General features: G+C 40.0%; 1 protein-coding gene across 3 annotated transcripts in view; it reads right to left on the bottom strand.

Annotated features, from left to right (window-relative positions):
* The window catches only part of MGA (MGA, MAX dimerization protein), a 120,043-nt gene that overhangs the window by 80,088 nt on the left and 19,464 nt on the right, over window positions 1-20,491 (bottom strand). For all 3 annotated transcript variants that reach the window (XM_011961043.1, XM_011961045.1, XM_011961046.1), the window contains exon 3: window positions 963-1,911. In XM_011961043.1, coding sequence (XP_011816433.1) covers window positions 963-1,911 — 949 coding nt within the window. The remainder of the gene's footprint in view (window positions 1-962; window positions 1,912-20,491) is intronic.

Raw genomic sequence — 20,491 nt, 5'->3', positions numbered from 1 at the left:
TGAGGCAGGAGAATGGCGTGAACACAGGAGGGGGAGCTTGCACTGAGCCGAGATTGCACTACTGAACTCCAGCCTGAGCAACAGACTGAGACTCCATCTCAAAAAAAAAAGAAGAAAAAAAGAAAGACTAGGCTTCTATAAAAATTTCAAAGAAAAATAATCTGGTTGAAGAGTCAGAGTGGAATAGAGAGACTGTCAATGTGTAAGACAGCAGAGTTAAGATGACTATTAATATTTGGTTCTCCAATGGTACTCTACTACTACTACTGAAAACCAGGGACGGGAGCAGTGGCTCATGCATGTAATCCCAGCACTTTGGGGAGGCTGAAGCAGGCAGATTGTTGGAGGTCAGAAGTTCGAAACCAGCTGGCCAACATGGCAAAACCCCGTCTCTACCAAAATTACAAAAACTAGCTGGGTGTGGTGGCACACGCCTGTAATCCCAGCTACTCGTGAGGCTGGGGCATGAGAATGGCTTGAACTCGGGAAACAGAGATTGCAGTGAGCTGAGATCGCGCCACTGAACTCCAGCCTGGGCAACAGAGCGAGAACTCTGTCTCAAAAAAAAAAAAAAAAAAAAAACAGAAAACCAGGAGGTAAAAGAAATGGAGCGTCGCCAAAGAGTTAGTAAATATTTCATGTATTTTTAGGCCTTTCCAAAATCCATAATGATGATAATTCCAGTAAGACCCGAAGATTTTTTTTAAACACAGCTATGCAAAAATCATGAACTGAAATCTAAGACATAATTTTTTCAGTCTATTCAAATGAAATATCTTAAGTTATTCATATTAACTAAACCAAACATTTTGGAGACACTTCCCTCCCAACTCCACCCGCCCATACACCCTCACAAATAGATGTCACAAAACTAGATTCTAAATCGAGTTAGTTACAAGCCAGTATACAATTCAAGTATAACCAATAAGCCTTTAAAAGAATCCTGAAAATTACAATCTTACCTTCGATTCAAAGGAAACAAAGAGAACACCATCCACATCTTCCAGATCAGGCTTTACATCTGGAAAAGTACTCCCAGGGCCTACGGGTGTATTCTTTGTAGAAATTAAAGACTTTCCTGTGTTTTTAGGCGGTCGTCCTGCCTTACAGAGTTTCAATTTTCGTGGCCTTCCTCTTTTTCCAGGGACATTTGGAGAGGCATTCTGATTAGCATTCACTACCTTTGGGGGTGTTGCAATTTTAAGCATAGTTGTTCTCTTTCTGCCCAAGTCCTCTTTTCCTGAAAGTAAGTCTTCAACTGAACCCTTTGAACTGTCAAGTATTCTTTCTGTGTTAATGCTATCAGATATATCAGGATATTTCCACTGAGAGTCTTTCAGTAAGGGATATTTTTGTACTACTCGGAGATCTGATGAATGTTTTCTAAGACCATTTTCTGATTCCTTGCCTAAGCAGAAGGCAGTCTCATTGGAATTTTCAATGTATGTAGGCAAATATTCCAATTCTGCCAACATAGAAGATTTATCCTTTCGAGATGTGGAAAGCATGTTATCAGGGAGTTCAGAAATCTTCACTGTGCTTCTAGTGATAGCACAGGGCTCCAGATAGACTACTGGCATCTTTCCAGTGTCTAATTTGAACATTTTAGCTTTAGCAACACCTGATGGGCTACTTGGAAGCCATTTAGAAGATAGATGGTCAGCTTCTGGGTTGTCAACTTTATTGTGCCTCTTTAGCTGTTTCTCTAGTATAGGATCATCATCACTGTTTGAGTATACATCTGTCTCTTCATCTGTCTCTTCCTGTTTCACAGTGACCCCTTCTGGGCACTCACCAAGTTCGTAGTCGTAATCATCTAGAGGTTCCTCTTTAATAACAACATTGAAGCTTCCATTCTGGTCTAATGGTGAGGCTACATGGGAGTCATCTTCAAAACTGCTGGCAATAAGACTGGAGAGAGAGGGGAGAAAGGGATTTTAAAAGTACAAAATGATCCATAAACAAGACTCAAAGAGAAAAAAAAAAAAAGATGTTAGGAATCCAAGTAATACATCAGATTTCCTGAGTCATTCCTCAAAAACACTAAAAAACTCTAAAAATCCACATGATGATTAACAACCCTGTAAAGCAAACACACATCCACCACAACTAAGAACTGCAACAAACAGGAAAGGGCCATCAAACTGCCAGCTGATATTTTCCTACATGTTTGAGATTAAATTCACATAACATAAAACATAATATTTCAGCTATTTTAGAATATACAATTCACTGGTTTTTAATATAGTCTTGATGTTGCCAGATGATTTTTCAACTTTAAAATTGAAAAACTCACTTTCAATATAAATATTTCACCACTAATTCTTCCAAAATAAAAGATAGAGCAGTTGAAGGCAAATACGTATGACCCAGATATATTGTGTATTAATTCATCAAAAAGCAACATAAACATCTAGTTTCCCCCTCCTCCCAATCAGCCATTAAAAGCCTAAGAACTATACCAATGTATCTTGAGAAATAAAAGAAATGGTAGAAATAAAAATTTGGGTTAAGATTCCACACAACAGGTGTAATGGCTCACGCCTGTAATCCCAACACTTTGGGAGGCCAAGGTAGGCGGATCACAAGGTCAAGAGATTGAGACCATTCTGGCCAACATGGTGAAACCCCATCTCTACCAAAACTATAAAAACCAGCTGGGCGTGGCAGCACATGCCAGTAGTCCCAGCTACTTGGGAGGCTGAGGCAGAATAATCGCTTGAACCCGGGAGGCGGAGGTTGCAGTGAGCCGAGATCACGCCACTGCACTCCAGCCTGGCGACAGAGCGAGACCTGTCTCAAAAAAATAAAAAAAAAAAAAAAGATTCCACATAAAGTAATACGACTGGAATTAGAATTCTCAGCTTCAGAAATTTCAAAACTGCACCTCTCATTTCCCCCCACCAAAATATCCACACAAGTCAACAAGTTAGCAGTACAGGAAAGCAGGATGAAAACTGCTTTGAGAAAAACTATACACACCCACTACATATATTCACTAACAAATAATATGTAACAAGGGACTGTGGGCATTTTTTTTTTTAATAGTTCAAAGCCTATGACTGAAAATAGCATTTATAGCCAGGCATGGTGGCACATGCTTGTAGTAGCAGCTATTCAGAAGACTGAGGTGCCAGGACTGCTTGCGTCCAGGAGTTCAAGGCTGCAGTGAGCTACAATCACACCCTGAACTAAAGCATGGGCAACAAAGCAGGACGCCTCCTCTAAAATAAATAAATTAAAATTTTAAAAATAAGAAAACAGCATTTACGCAACTAAAATATTTTCCTCTGATCAGTCACTTTTTTTTCCCCTGAGATGGAGTCTTCCTCTGTTGGCCAGACTCGAGTCCAGTGGCATGACCTCAACTCACTGCAACCTTCACCTCCAAGGTTCAAACAATTCTCCTGCCTCGGCCTCCTGAGTAGCTAGGATTATAGGCATGCACCACCACGCCCGGCTAATTTTTGTATTTTTAGTAGAGACAGGGTTTTACCATGTTGGCCAGGCTGGTCTCGAACTCCTAACCTCATGATCTGCCCACCTCGGCCTCCCAAAGTGCTGGGATTACAGGCGTGAGCCACCACGCCCAGCCTAGTCACTTTTTTAAAAGTTAGGTAGGTAGGTTTCCATTAGTAGTGTGAAATAGCTCAGAGCAGACTGACCCTCCTCCACTTAGAACTAGAAAAGTTACACTAAACAGTTTTTTCCCCCCAGAATATTTCTTAAAATCTATTTGAAGACATCAAAAAGCAAGGCAGTGATTTGAGGGGCAAAATCACAAGAAAAGGCAATAAAATTAAATACCCCCAATCAAGATATTTTCACATCCATTACTTTTACTACCTAATTTATCTCCCTAAAATATTGAACTATATTTACATTACTTGCCTGTTCAAAAGCATTTCAAAGGCTTCTGAAACTAAAGAAAAAAGTATAAATATCTGGGATATTTTTCAAAGCCCAATATAATTTATCCTCAGCCATTTCAGCCTCATCTTAAACAATAACCTGCATTATACGCCATAGGATCCAATCACATGGAAAATATTACATTAGTGTCTCTGTCCAATAAAATACATTTTCAACACCAATCCGTCATTAATGAATGAAGCACTATTTTTTTCACTACTTGCTAACCCAATTAAAGTCACTGTCTTTGTAAAACTTTATAAAACTTAAAACGGGCACTAGCAACTACTACATGAATGTGTAGTTACTTGTTCCTTGCACAATTTCTACTTAAGATTTTAACCTTACTTCAAAATCCTCCAATAGAAGCTCGGTGTGGTGGCTCACGTCTGTAATTCTAACCCTTTGGGAGGCAGAGGCAGGCAGATTGCCTGAGCTCAGGAGTTTGAGACCACTCTGGCGGCAACCATGGTGAAACCCATCACTACTAAAACAATAGGCTGGGTGCAGTGACTCATGCCTATAATCCTAGCACTTTGGGAGGCTGATGCGGGCGGATTAACAGAGGTCAGGTGTTCAAGACCAGCCTGACCAACATGGTAAAACCCCGTTTCTACTAAAAATACAAAAAATTAGCCAGGTGCAGTGGCGCACACCTGTAATCCCAGCTACTCAGCCGGGTGCAGGGGCGTACACCTGTAATCCCAGCTACTCGGGAGGCTGAGGCAGGAAAATCGCTTGAATCTAGGAGGCAGAGGTTGCAGTGAGCTGAGATCACACCACTGCACTCCAGCCTGGGCAACAGAGCGAGACTTGGTCTCCAAAAAAAAAAAAAAAAAAGACAGGCTTTGTGGTGCACACCTCTAGTTCCAACTACTCGGGAGGCTAAGGCAGGAAAATTGCTTGAACTTGGGGGGCAGAGGTTGCGCCACTGCACTTCCGCCTGGGCAACAGAGTGAGACTCCGTCTCAAACTAAAAAAAAAAAAAAAAAAAAAAAAAGAAAAGAAAAGAAAAGAAAAAGAAAATCCTCCAATGGAAGATTTCCACCTTCAGTTAGAATGTGGAAGATCACAAAAGATCATCACTTTTGCCGTAAACAATGAGAAAACACTAAGCAAATTATTTTTCTTACAAGATACTGAAAACCTCTGGACATAAATAAGTCTAAATCAAGTGAATTACAGAAGGGGACCAGCCTTCCCTAGGTGACGGGAGATAGCTACCGCTTTCAACCCTAAGCAGCATTTATACTGTGTGAACATACAGTAAGGAGAGAAAAAAGCAACTATAGGCAAAGGATCTGCAAAACCACGGAAAAACCAACTTTTAATGCCCGAGCATGGGCAGAATCTTGAGGACCCCAAATAGAAAACTAGTTCTCACTGCTGTCCAATTACCACCCACTCCAGAGGACTTCTGCAGAATAAACAGCGTGCTGCAGAAAGGCTGGCCTGGAAATAAGAGAACATGTAGTCTACCAATGCTTAGGTCCTAAGGTCCTGCCAGGGATAAAGACCAATCACTCCTCCCTTGACACAGCTGAAACGTGAGGTGAGCTGAAATTTACTGAAATAGGAAGGCACTTGAAATCACCTCGACTGAAGGACAGAGAAACAAACAAACAAAAACAAACCGTGTCAGAGATCTCTGGGACAACATGAAATGATCTAACATACTAGTAACCACCCTTCCAAAAAGACAAGAGAAACAAAGTGAAGAAATACTTGAAAAGAAAATGAACAAAAATCTTCCAAAAGCAAAAGATTTTATCCCACAGATCCAGGCTCAGTAAGCAACAATGGGGGACAAACAGAAGGAAAAAAAAAAAAAAGTCATTATCTAAGCACATCAAGGTCAGGCTGCTGAAAATGAAAGACAAAGAGAAAAATCCTGAAAGCAGCAGAAGGAAAAACAGACATTACACTGGAGGAACAACAAAGAGAACAACAGACTGACTAGTGACTCACTGGAAAGTCAGAAGACAATATACTTTACCCCCCATCACGAAGTGTTGAAAGAAAAACTCCCAACCTAATGTTCTATATCTATCAAAAGAAGCCTTTAAACTTGAAGACATTTTCGGACAGCTGAGATCATTTAGACTGCATAAAAATACTCTTCAGCTCAGAAATAAGATAAAGATATCGGTTCTTGCCACTTCTACTTACTTGTACTAGAGATTCTATCAGGATGATTAGGCAAGAAAAAGAAATAAAAGGCATCCAGATTGAAGAGGAAAAAGCAAAACTATCTCTATTCACAGGTAACATGATCTTGTATATGGAAAATACTAAAGAATCCACTAAAGAACTATTAGAACTAATAAATCAGTTTACAAAGATTCCAGGATCCAAGACACACACACACACACACACACACACACATACACACACAGTTTTTCTACAAACTAGCAATGAATATCAAAAGTGAAATGAGAAAATAATTCCATTTTACAATGGCATCAACAAGAATAAAATAGGAATAAATTTAACAAAAGAAGTTCAAGACTTATACATGGAAAACTATAAAATACTGTTGAAACAAATTAAAGACCAAAATAAATAGAAAAATATCCCACGTTTATGGGGAAAAAATATTTCATATTGGTAAAACAGCAATAATCCCTAAAGTGATCTACAAATTCAATGCAATATCTACCAAAACCCTATCTGTGACCTTTTTTTTTTTTTAAAGCGACAAACTGACCCTGAAATTCACATGAAAATGCAAGAGATCCACCAAAAAAACCAAAGCAGTCTTGAAAATTAGAAACAAAGTTCTCAGAGGACTCACACTTCCAGGTTTCAGCTTATTACAAAGCTACAGTAATTAAGACAGTGTGTCTATTGGTTTGGTTGGGTTTTGAGACAAGGTCCTACTCTGTCACCCAAGCTAGAGTGCAATGGCGCTGTCGTACCTCACTGCAACCTCAAATTCCTGGAAACAAGTGATCCTCCCACTTTAGCCTCTCGAGTAGCTGGGACTACAGACACATACCACCACACCACTCAGCTATTATTTTTATTTTTTTGTAGAGACAGGTTCTCTTTAGTAGAGACAGGGTTTCACCATGTTGGCCAGACTGGTCTCAAACTCCTGGGCTCAAGCTATCCTCCTGCCTTGGCCTCTCAAAGTGCTGAAATTATAAGCATGATCCACTGTGCCCAGTCAACAGTGTGATACTGACATAAGACTAGATATACAGGTCAATTAACAGAATTGCAAGTCCAGAAACAAATGCCCACATTTATGTCAACTGATTCAATTGCCAAGGTGCCAAGACAATTCAATAGAGGAAAAAATGGTCTTTTCAACACAAAAAAACTGTGTTCACGCAAAGACTTGTACACAAATGTTCACAGCAACATTATTCGTAACAGCCAAAAACTGAAAACCTTACTGTCCAACTGATGAATAAAATGTGGCAATGTCCACACAATAAAATATTATTTGACAATAAAAAGAAACAAAGTACAGATACATGCTACACATGAATGAACCTTAAAAACATCAAGTTTAAGTAAAACAAGTTAGGCACGAAAGACCACATATTAAATGATACCATTTACATAAAATATCCAAAATAGGCAAATCTACAGAGACAGACAGGTGGTTGTGTTGGATTGGGTGGAGCTTGAGAGTAGTTGAGGGAAAATGGGAAGTTACTTTAATGAGTTTTCTTCCTGGGGTGCTGGGAATGTCCTAAAACTGACTGCAGCACTGAAGTAAGAGTTGCACAATCCTGTGAATATATTAAAAACCATTGAACTCTACACTTTCAGTTGGTGGGTGAATTTTATGTAGATTTTATTGTATGTGAATTGTATCTCAATTTTTTAAAAGTTTTTAAAAAATAACTCTTAAAGGAAGTTCTTCAGACTGTTAGAAAATGAAACAATACGGGCCAGGTGTGGTGACTGAGGCCAAGGTGGACGGATCACTTGAGGCCAGGAGTTCAAGACCAGCCTGGCCAACATTGCAAAACCCTGTCTCTACTAAAAATATAAAAATTAGTCAGGCGTGGTGGTGCACACCTGTAGTCCCAGCTACTCGGGAAGCTAAGGCACGAGAATCACCTGAACTGGTAGGCAGAGGTTGCAGTGAGCTGAGATAGCAACCACGGCACTCCAGCCTGGGCAACAGAGTGAGATCCTAACTCAAAAAAAAAAAAAGAAAGAAAAGAAAAAAAATGAAACAAAATAAACACAGATCCAGAAACAAATGAAAATAAATAAATAAATAAGTAGGTATAAAAGACTTTCTCTTATATTATTTAAACGACTACTGACTGACTTTTTTTTATTTTTAAGGAGAGAGGGAAAGAGGGAGAGGAGAAGGAGAGAGGGAGAGAAGGAGAAAGGGAGAAAGGAAGGGAGGAAAGAGAAGGGAGAAGGGAGGGAAAGAGGTAGGGAGAGGAAGGAGGAGGGAGGGCAAGGGAAGGCAAGAGGGTGAGAGCGAGCCAGAGAGAGGGAGAGGGCACACACCGACTACTGACTGTTTAAAGCAAATAAAGTAACAAGGTTTAGAGGCTTATATCACATAGAAGGTCATCAACTATAACTGCATTAGCAGTTCATATTCAAATTATATTCAATAAATTAAGGATGCACATTGTAATTCATATAACCACTGTTATATACTGAATTGTGTCCCCCACCAAATTCGTATGTGGAAGCCCAAACAGGGCTTTATGAGAAAATTAGGGTTAAAAGATGTTTTAAGGGTGGGACTCTAATCCAACCGGATGGTGGGCTCATAAGAAGAGGAAAAGAGACATCCCTCTCTCCCCACATATGTGGACATAGCAAGAAAGCAGCTATATATGTAAGCCAAGATGAGACATGAGAAACCAAACCCTGCCAGAACTTTGATCTTGGACTTTCTAGCCTCCAGAACTGTGAAAAGAAAAAATACTTCTGTTGCTTAAGCCAGCCAATCTATGATATTTTGTTACTGCAGCCTGAGTAGACAAATGCAACCACTAAAAAAATTACAAAGAGGTAATTTTTATATAAATGGAATTTGAAAAGCTCAATTCACACAAAAACAGGGAAAGATAAACAGATAAGAGAAGCAGGAAATAGTAAGATGACACGGTTAAAACTCAGCTACATAAGTAATGGCATTAAATGTAGATGAACAGAACAGTCCAATTGTAACGGGATAAAGAAACAAGTCCAACTATAAGCTATTTAAAAGAGTTGCAACATAAATTCAAGGAAGAAGAATTAAAATACAAGGAGGGAAAAAGATAAACTATGCAAAAACTTATCAGAAGGAAACCAATATGGCTCAATAACATCAAACAAAGTAGACTTTAAAATAAGGAGTTTTAGGCCAGGCGCGGTAGCTCATGTCTGTAATCTCAGTATTCTGGTAGGCCAAGGCGGGTGGATCACTTGAGGTCAGGAGTTGGACCTGGGCAACACGATGAAACCCTATCTCTACTAAAATACAAAAAATTAGCTGGGCATGGTAGTGTGTGCCTATAATCCCAGCTGAGGCAGGAGAATCACTTGAACCCAGGAGGCCGATGTTGCAGTGAGCCGAGATCACGCCATTGCACTCCAGCCTCAGCAACAGAGCAAGACTCCATCTCAAAACAAAATAAAAATAAAATAAATAAGGAGTTTTATCAGAGATAAAGAGGCACATAATTAAAACTTTATGAGCTCAATTCACCAAGAAAACATTAACAACCCTAAAAGTGCATGTACCTAAATCATATAGCTTCAAAATATTTGAAGCAAAAATCTAAAGTACCAAAAAGAGAAACAGACAAATCCACAACTATAGTAGGAGATTTTAACCCATCTTTCTCAGTAACTGACATTAAAAAAACCAGGAAGCAGAAGAACTGAATAATACTATCAATCAAACTTACTTGATAAGCCTTTATATAGATCATTATATCCAACAACTGTACAGTACACACATCCTTTTCAAGTATACATGAAGTATCAATTAGAAACCGATCACATGCTAGGCAATAAAGCAAACCCTTGATAAATTTCCAAAGGTTTTAAGCCATATATTCTTTGACAACAACGGAATCAAACTACAAATCAATAACAAACATCAACTCAACATTTCAAATGTGTAGAATGTGCCTGAAGTAGTGCTCAAGAGTCAAACGTATAGTTTAAAATATATACAAATGAAAAAGTCTTAAATAAACTATCTAAGACAGGAGTTGATAAATTTTTTCTGTAAAGGGCTAAACAGTAAAAATTTTAGGTTTTGCAGTCCATACAGACCCTGCTCCAACTACTCAACTCTGCCATCTTAGCACAAAAAACGCTACATAAACAAATGAGCATACTGTCTTCCAAAAAATAGGACACTGAAATTTGAACTGTAATTTTCAACCACAAACAACTGTTCTTTTTTTTTTTTCCCCCAACTACTGAAAAGTGTAAAAATCATTCTTAGCTTACAAGCCAAGTAAAAACTAGTGGTAGACACATATGATCCATGGGTCTTAACTTAGTCCACCAAACCCTAATCTAAGGAAAATTAAAGCAAAAACAAGTAAAGGAATTAATGATGAGAGAAAAATTAACGAAATAGAAAAAAACAAAGAACTTGAAGTCATGATTTGAAACCTGCCAACAAGAAAACTCTGTGGCTTCACTGATAAATTCTATCAAATACATAACGAAAAAAAAATAGCAATCTTGCACAAACTCAGCACATACAGAGAACACTTTGCAACATGTTTTATGAGGTAACCATGACCCTACTGCTAACACATCAGAAATAAAACTATAAACAAATATCCCACATGAATTTGGTGCAAAAATCCTCAATAAAATATTAGCAAATTGAAACCAGTAACATTAAAAAGGATGATATCATCATGGCCAGGTAATGTTTAGCCCAAGAATGTAAGAGTGGCATAACATCATCACCCCTCCCCTCTAAATCAATGTTAATTCACCATATTAACCAAATAAAGGGGGAAAAACATATGATATTTCAATGGATTTAGAAAAATCATTTGATAAAATTCAATACTCATTCTTAACAATACTCAGGAAAATGGGTAATAGTAGGAAAGTATTTCAATGTGATAAAGAGCACTACACAAAAACTACACCCAACATGCAATAAAAATACAGAGTGAGTTTCTCTAAGATCAGGAGACATGAATGACCAAATTTTTTTTTTTTATTTTAAGACAGCATCTCACTGTGTTGCCCATGCAGTGGCACAACCATGGCTCACTGCAACCTCAACCTCCCAGGCTCAACTCAAACTATCCTCCCATCTCAGCCTCTCAAGTAGCTGGGCCTAGAGGTGTGTGCCACCATGCCCAGCTAATTTTTCAAGTTTATAGAGATGGGGGTGGGCTGGGTGGCTGTCACTACGTGGCCAGGGCTGCTCTCAAGCTCCTGGGCTCAAGTGATCCTCCTGCCTTGGCCTACCAAAGCGCTGGAATTAAAATCGTAAGCCAGGCCGGGCGCGGTGGCTCAAGCCTGTAATCCCAGCACTTTGGAAGGCCGAGACGGGCGGATCACGAGGTCAGGAGATCAAGACCATCCTGGCTAATACGGTGAAACCCCGTCTCTACTAAAAAATACAAAAAACTAGCCGGGTGAGGTGGCGGGCGCCTGTAGTCCCAGCTACTCGGGAGGCTGAGGCAGGAGAATGGCATGAACCGGGGAGGCGGAGCCTGCAGTGAGCTGAGATCCGGCCACTGCACTCCAGCCTGGGCGGCAGAGCGAGACTCCGTCTCAGAAAAAAAAAAAAAAGAAAAAAAAAAATCGTAAGCCACTGCACCCTACCTCAAAATTTATTTTCAACACAGTACTGGGAATCCAAGCAATACAATAAAAAAAGAGAGAGAACAGTCATAAAGGTTGGAAAGAAGATGTAAAACTAATTTTGTTCACAGGTAATAACGTATATGTAGAAAATTTCTAAAGGAATCTATAAAGTAGTAAAAATCAGCTGAATTTCTACATACTATCAAACTGAATTTTTTTTTTTTCCCCAGAGAAGAGTCTTGCTCTGTCACCCAGGCTGGAGTGCAGTGGCACAATCTCGGTTCACTGCAAGCTCCGCCTCCCAGGTTCATGCCATTCTCCTGCCTCAGCCTCCTGAGTAGCTGGGACTACAGGCGCCCACCACAACGCCCGGCTAATTTCTCTTTATAATCTTAATAGAGACGGGGTTTCACTGTGTTAGCCAGGATGGTCTTGAACTCCTGACCTCATGATCCACCTGACTCGGCCTCCCAAAGTGCTAGGAATACAGGCGTGAGCCACCGTGCCCGGCAAAAATTGGAAATTATTTTAAATGCCAATTACAAGGATCAGTTTTTAAAGCACCTAGGAATAAGTTGAATTAAAGACTGAAAAGAATGGATTATGGTTCAGATAAACTAAATAAGATGTAAATAAACAGAGATATACACCATGTCCATCAGAAGATTCAATGATGTCAAGATATCAAGTCTTTTCAAATGGATCTATTATTCAAGGCAATTCCAGTGGTTTTTTTCACAGAAACCGACAAGCTGACTCAAAATTTATGTGGAAATACAAAGAACCTAGAATAATTCTACCAAAATAATGGGAGGTTCAAAGGCTTACATTACCGGATTCTAAGACTTACTATAAACCTACTATCAGTAAGACAGCATGGTATTGCCCAAAATAACAGAAAACATGGACAAATAAATCACTGGAACAGAATTTAGTATAAAATAAACCTACCTATACACATATAGTCACCTGATTTTCCTAAGCAACAATGCAATTTAATGGAGAAAATATTTTCAATAAGTGATGCTAGAGCACCTAGCCATCTGCATGGAAAAAGATGAACCTTGACCCTTCACAGCACGTACAAAAATTATTAACAATTCAAGATAGATCACAGACTTAAACGTGAAAACCAAAACTTCCCCCTTTCACATATTTCACTTAACTGATGAAAACAGCTATCTCTTTATCAATTTTTTTTACAACTTTACTGTATAAGTTACATAATATAAAAGCCACCCGCATTTTAAGTGTTAACTCAATAATTTTTAATAAATGTATGGCTATTAGCCATTACCGAATCCAGTTTCCCTTTATCTGTTTTTTAAAGGTTAAGCAAGCAAAAACTACAGAAAAGCCACAAGTCAATCGATTTCCAGAATTAAGCCCACTCTTTTCCCTTTCCCAATTATCTCAGTTCTTATGTATATCACATATAAATGACATTCTATATCAAGTAATTTAAGATTAACGCTTAAATAACTTGCTATTGTTCTCTCGGTATCTTCGCATTTCAAGACATAACTCTCATAACGTAGAAAAAAATTTTTTATCTTCTTTTCATTTAGCACACAACACGCAGTTTGTTTGCAGTAGCTGGGAAACCCCGTGAGGCTAGCTCTTGGCTGCTACTGCAATAACTGCTTTCACATCTTCCTGAGAAATTGAACTTGCTAAGTTATAAACACTCTAAGAAAGGATTTCTTCTATTTTCCAACAAAAACTTTATACATAATACATGAAACCTTGCCTTGAGGAGAGAATTTTACAAACAGTTAAGTTTCATTCTTCTAAGAAGTCTCTTCTATCCAAATAAATTAGGCAAACGAATACCTAGGCAAAATCAATGAATTACAAACATCAATTAAAAGGATTTTTTTGTTGGCATTATGTAATCAATGCAACAAATAACACTACATATTAATGTGTGACAATACCAGCCATTCTAAGACACATTAAGAAAGTTTCAAATACTCCTGATAAACTCATTCACTTAACATATGCTGAGTGCCCAGTAATGCCAGACATTCTGTTAGGCACAGAGATTAACAAAGTAAATAAAGCACTATGTCTACATTCAAGAAATTTACAAGCCAGTGCGGGAGACAGACAAGTAGACAATATGATGTAATTTAACAGATGCTCTGATTAAACATACATATAGGCAATAAGGGTGCACATAAGAACCACCAATTTTTTTTTTTTTTTTTTTTTTTTGAGACAGAATCTCACTCTGTTGCCCAGGCTGGAGTGCTGTGGTCAGATATGGGCTCACTGCAAGCTCCGCCTCCCGGGTTTACGCCATTCTCCTGCCTCAGCCTCCCCAGTAGCTGGGACTACAGGCGCCCGCCACCTCGCCCGGCTAGTTTTTTTTGTATTTTTTAGTAGAGATGGGGTTTCACCAGGTTAGCCAGGATGGTCTCGATCTCCTGACTTCATGATCTGCCTGTCTCAGCCTCCCAAAGTGCTGGGATTACAGGCTTGAGCCACCGCGCCCGGCCAAGAACCACCAATATTATAGCACCTTCCATAAAACCGGTGCTTAGCATGCCCTGTGTAACTAAACTGCACATTCTGCACATGTATCCAGGAACTTAAAATAAAATAAAAATAAATTTTTTTAAAAAAAGCAAAGGGAAAAAAAAAACAAAACTGGTGTTTGGGCTGTGCACGGTGGGTCACGCCTGTAATCCCAGCAGTTTGGGAGGGCAAGAAGGGCGGACTGCTTGAGCTCAGGAGTTCGAGACCAGCCTGGGCAACATGGTGAAACCCCGTCTCCACAAAAAATACAAAAAATAATTAGTCAAGTGTTCATGCCTGTAGTCCCAACTACCTACCTATGGGGCTGACGTAGGATGATCACTTGACCTCAGGATTTGGTCAAGGCTGCAGTGAGCCAAGATGGTGCCACTGCACTCCAGCCTGGGTGACAAAGTGAGAGACTATCTCCAAAACAAAAACAAAAAAAAACTAGTACTTTAATTAAGAGAAATGTAGAGTACAAAAGAAAATAAAAGAGCTCTTGGCAGGCCAAGGCAGGAGGATTGCTTGAGCCCAGGAGGCCGAGACCAAATTGGGAAACACAGTGAGATCTTGTTTCTACAAAAAATAAAAATAAAAAATTAGCCAGGTGTGGTGGTGCACACTTGTAATCAGTCCCAACTACTCAAGAGGCTGAGGTGAGAGGATCACTTGAGGAAACCAGGAGACTGAGGTTGCAGTGAGCCATGGATTGTGTCGCAGCACTCCAGCCTGGGTGACAAAGCAAAACCCTGTCTCAATTAAAAAAAATAAAGCATAGTACAATGATGAGAACTACCGCACCAAGTAACTGTGAAACTTCATAATATGAGGAATCAACAAAAGGTTCTGAAAGCAGAAGGGGGAAAGGTTACATTCAAATCACCAGAGCAAAACATGGCATCAAACTTCTCAACAGGAAACTGGGAGGCAACAACACATTTTCAAAGAACTCGTTACAGAAACAATTTTATAAAATGTGAGAAGCAGAATAAAGCCAATTACCAACATATAAGAAGAAATTGAGGGGTGAAGAGAGGTGAAGCTGGGAACTATTTTCATCATAAGTAATTTTACTTAAACATCTTAAAACTCTACCACAGATACTTTCTAAAGAAACTACTGAAAAATGAACTTCACAAATGAACAAAAACAACACAAACCAGTAAAGACGGCTTAAGATATGGTACACAAAAGAACCTACAGGACCAGGTGCAGTGGTTCACACTTATAATCCCAGCACTCTGGGAGGCTGAGGCAGGAGGATCACTTGAGGTCAGGAGCTCAAGACCAGCCTGGCCAAAATGGTGAAACCCCATCTCTACTAAAAACACAAAAATTAGCATGGCATGGAGGCATGAGCCTGTAGTCACAACTACTTGGGAGGCTGAGGCAGGAGAATCCCTTGAACCCAGGCGGCAGAGGTTGCAGTGAGCCGAGATCACGCCACTGCACTCCAGCCTGGGTGACAGAGCGAGATTCCATCTTAAATAAATAAATACATATATATATATAAACAAACAAACAGACAAATAAAAAGAACCTGTATGAAAATAGCAAATGTAAAGTTAGCAGGACGACAGCAAAGGAAAATCCCAAGATGGCAGCTTGGTAGGGGGCTAGAGAACAACCAGAACAGATTGGCAAATGAGAATAAAGAGCTCCCAAAGTATGCAGAGGAGGTACACACAAAAATTTACTTTCAGTAGAAGAATATGTGTATGCACATATATGTATGAATGTGTGTGTGTGTGTATGAATGAACCAAAAGATTTTATTAAAGAACACAGGCAGAAGAGGGGCGCAGTCGCTCACGCCTATAATCCCAACACTTTGGGAGGCCGAGGCAGGCATATCACCTGAGGTCGGGAGTTGGAGACTAGCCTAATCAACATGGAGAAACCCCATCTCTACTAAAAATACAAAAGTAGCCAGGCGTGGTGGCGCATGCCTGTAATCCCAGCTACTCGGGAGGCTGAGGCAGGAGAATCGCCTGAACCTAGGAGGCGGAGGTTGCAGGGAGCCATTGCACTCCAGCCTGGGCAATAAGAGCAAAACTCCGTCTCGGGGAGGGGGGGAAGAAAGGAATGTGGTCTATAGAATAAGCACCAGTACATATAAAATTACAAATATAAAAAAAAGAGGCAACAATTAACTACTACAAAACAAAGTTATAAAAGAAAACTAACTCATAGTATAACATTTGGCTCAGCAGTATACAGTATTTATCTTATTAAAAAAAGGGATTACGGCCGGGTGCGGTGGCTCAAGCCTGTAATCCCAGCACTTTGGGAGGCCGAGACGGGCGGAACACGAGGTCAGGAGATCGAGACCATCCTGGCTAACACAGTGAAACCCCGTCTCTACTACAAAATACAAAAAACTCGCCGGGCAAGGTGGCGGGCGCCTGTAGTCCCAGCTACTCGGGAGGCTGAGGCAGGAGAATGGCGTGAACCCGGGAGGCGGAGCTTGCAGTGAGCTGAGATCCAGCCACTGCACTCCAGCCCGGGCGACAGAGTGAGACTCCGCCTCAAAAAAACAAAAAAAAACAAACAAAAACAAACAAACAAACAAAAAAAGGGATTATTTGGCCAAGCATGATGGCTCACACCTATAATCCCAGCACTTTGGGAGGCCAAGACAGGAGGATCACTTGAGTGTAGGAGTTCAAGACCAGCCTGGGAAACATGCTGAAACTCCATCTCTACAAAAATAAAAAAATTAACCAGGCGAGGTGGCGCACACTTATACTCCCAGCTACTCGGGAGGCTGAGGTGGGAGGATCACTTGAGCCTGGGAAGTTGAGGCTGCAGCGAACTGTGATCACCCACTGCACTCCAGCCTGGGCAACCAAGTGAGACTCTGTCTCAAAAAGAAAGAAAAATTAGTTGACCAAAAATTATGATAATGATACTAAGAGAATTAAAAAAAAAAAAAAAAGGAGTAACTATACTAAGAGGATTTAAAAAGAGTAACAACTAAATGGCCTACATATTGTACTAGAAAATAATTTTAAACGGATTACATGTAAAACTGATAATTATTTGGCATTATGCATATGACCCAGACAGAGGCAAATACCACAAGAAATAGCTAAGATGGAAAAACTAATTTCCTCTATGAAGAAAACTAGGGGGTGAAAAACGGTAAAGCAAGTCACCACTATTTTTCATCATAAGTGATTTTTTCTAATCTTTTTAAATTATGCATTATGTATTTGCTGTATAATGAGCTTGTCTGGTCTTTGTCCAGGGTTCCTGGTACAAAACTTCTAAAATATTTGGTATTTCCAGAGTGACAGAAGGGACTGTCATTCATGAGCCCACTGGCTCACATCTGAGTTTATGCTAATGACATGACCTGTGGTAGACCTCCTAAATAGATCCAGGATGGCGCTGGTCTCCAAAAAGAACAACACTGTGATTAAAGAACTGGGACTCTGAGCCAGCTCAACCTCTAGGGTGGGGAATAGAACTGAAGATTAAGTTCAATCAGAGATTTTGTCAATTACCCCTACATAATGAACCCCCAAAATTTTTAATACCAAAGCTTAATAAAGCTTCCTGGTTGGTTCACCAATGTGATGATGAACACATTGATGTCCCAGAAGGCTGATGTACCTCCCTATTTCCATACCCATAGGGAGAGGGCATGGAAACTCTGCATGTGAGATGTGAGACCCTCCCAGACCTTGTTCTTTACGTCTCATTAGGCTGGTTCTAATTTGTATTCTTTACAGCAAAATTCTAATTCTAAATACAGCGTTTTCCTGAGTTCTGTGAGTCTAGTGAATTAGTGAACCTGAGGGAGACTGTGAGAATCTCAGGATTTGTAGCCAACTGGTGAAAAGTACAGGTGGCCTAGAATCTCCAGTTGTGGTTAATGTCTCAACTAGGGGCAGTCTTGTTGGGGACCATGCATTTCAACCTATGGAGACTAACTATGGGTTCTTATTCAATACATCAGGTGGGGTTAAAACAGAATAGTACTATTTTTACTTAATTTTATAAATTGTAAGGCAACTGTGTACCTCTGAAAAGTTAAGCAGATTAGTAACAGTATTGAATTTCCTTTAAAAAATTATAATTCTGACAAGGGCAAAACTAGAAGAAAGAATGCTGCAACAACCTGAGCAATACACTCAAGAGAGTAAGAAATGCATCAAAATAGTTAAGAACCAACAATGACTAGTTAGAAAAACGCCTTACCACAGAAGTGGAATACAGTAGGACCATGGTCAGGCAGTTAACCATCATAAAGCTATACCAATTAAAACAATGTGCTTTGGGCCTTAAGGGTAGACAAATTAATCAAGGGAAGAAAATAGTGTCCAAGAATATACACAATCACCTGAGTAACCCCAATGGTGAATAAATAATACAAAAAGGTGTTCAACCTTGCTAATCACTAGAAAAAGACAAACTACAACGATAATGCTCCCACTTTGGCCACTATTTGCCACCTACTACTGAAAGTCCTATTTAGAGCAATTAGATAAGAAAAAGGAAAAAAAAAAGCATATTCAAATTGTCAAGGAGTTTGTAAAGATATCTCTATTAATAGATAGTGCAATCCTACATATAGAAAACTTTCAAAAACCCACTCTCAGTACCCCCCCCCACAACACACACACAAACCACTCACTTAATAAACAAATTCAGCAAAGTTGAAGGATACAAACTCAACACACAAAAGTCAATTGTATTCCTATACAATGAACAATATGCAATACAAAACAGCAATGGGCAATATAAAAAGAAAAGGAAACCACTCAATATATAACAGCATCAAAAACAATGCTTACGAATAGATTTCACTAAGAAAGCAAAACACTTTTACATTGAAAACCGTAAAAGCATTATTGAAAAAAATTAAAATGGAAAGATATCCCATGTTCATGAATAGGAAGACACCCCAAAGTGCTGAACGAATTCAACAAAATCCTTATCAAAATCCCAACGGGATTTTTCAGAAGTAGAAAATGAAACCTCAGCCGAGCGCGGTGGCTCATGCCTATAATCCCTGTAATCCCAGCACTTTGGGAGGCCGAGGCAGGCGGGTCACAAGGTCAGGGGTTTAAGAACAGCCTGGCCAATATGGTGAAACCCTGTCTCTACTAAAAATTCCAAAAATTAGCCAGGCATGGTGGCGCACACCTGTAGTCCCAGCTACTCAGGAGGCTGAGACAGAAGAAGCGCTTAAACACGGGAGGCAGAGGTTGCAGCCAGCCGAGATCACACCACTGCATTCCAGCCTGGGCAACAGAGCAAGACTCAGTCTCAAAAAAATAAAAAGAGAAAGAAAATGGAATCTCAAGGGACCTTAAATAGCAAAAACAACTGTGAAAAATAGGAACACAGTTGGTGGTCTCACACTGCCCAATTTGAAAATTTCTAGTGATCAAAATAATGTCATACTAGCATAAAGATAAACATACAGGCAAACAGAATACAGAGAGCTGAGAAATCAAATCTGCACATATGTGGTCAATTGATTTTCAACAGGTGCAAAGACCACTCAATGCGAAAAAGGCAGTCTTTTCGTTTTTTGTTTTTTTGTTTTTTTTTGAGACGGAGTCTCGCTCTGCTGCCCAGGCTGGAGGGCAGTGGCACAATCTCGGCTCACTGCAACCTCCACCTCCCGGGTTCAAGCAATTCTCCTCCCTCAGCCTCCTGAGTAGCTGGGACTACAGGTGTGCACCACCATGCCTGGCTAATTTTTTTTTGTATTTTTAGTAGAGACAGGGTTTCACTATGTTGGCCACACTGGTCCCAAACTCCTGACCTCGTAATCAGCCCACTTCAGCCTCCCAAAGTGCTGGGATTACAGGTGTGAGCCACCACACTCAGCCAGGACAGTCTTTTCAATGAATGGTGATGGGAAAACTGGATACACACATGCGAAAGAATGAAGCTGAACCCTTACCTTATACCACTAATAAAAATACTAAGACGTGGTGGCTCACGCCTGTAATCCCAACACTTTGGGAGGCTGAGGCAGGCCAATCACTTGAGGTCAGGAGTTCGACACCAGCCTGGTCAACATAGCAAAACCTCATCTCTACTAAAAATACAAAAATTAGCCAGGCATGATGGCAAGCACCAACTACTTGGGAGGCTGAGGCAGGAGAATCGCTTGAACCCGGGAAGCAGAGGTTGCAGTGAGTCGAGATCACACCACTGCACTCCAGCCTGGGTGACAGAGACTCTGTGTCAAAAAAAAAAAAATTCAAAATTGATCGCAGACTGGCCGGGAGCAGTGGCTCAAGCCTGTAATCCCAGCACTTTGG

Source organism: Colobus angolensis, unplaced genomic scaffold (genome assembly GCF_000951035.1).
Source record: "Colobus angolensis palliatus isolate OR3802 unplaced genomic scaffold, Cang.pa_1.0 Scaffold533, whole genome shotgun sequence".
Taxonomy (NCBI): Eukaryota; Metazoa; Chordata; class Mammalia; order Primates; family Cercopithecidae; genus Colobus; species Colobus angolensis.
This window is presented reverse-complemented; position numbering and strand designations above follow the sequence as displayed.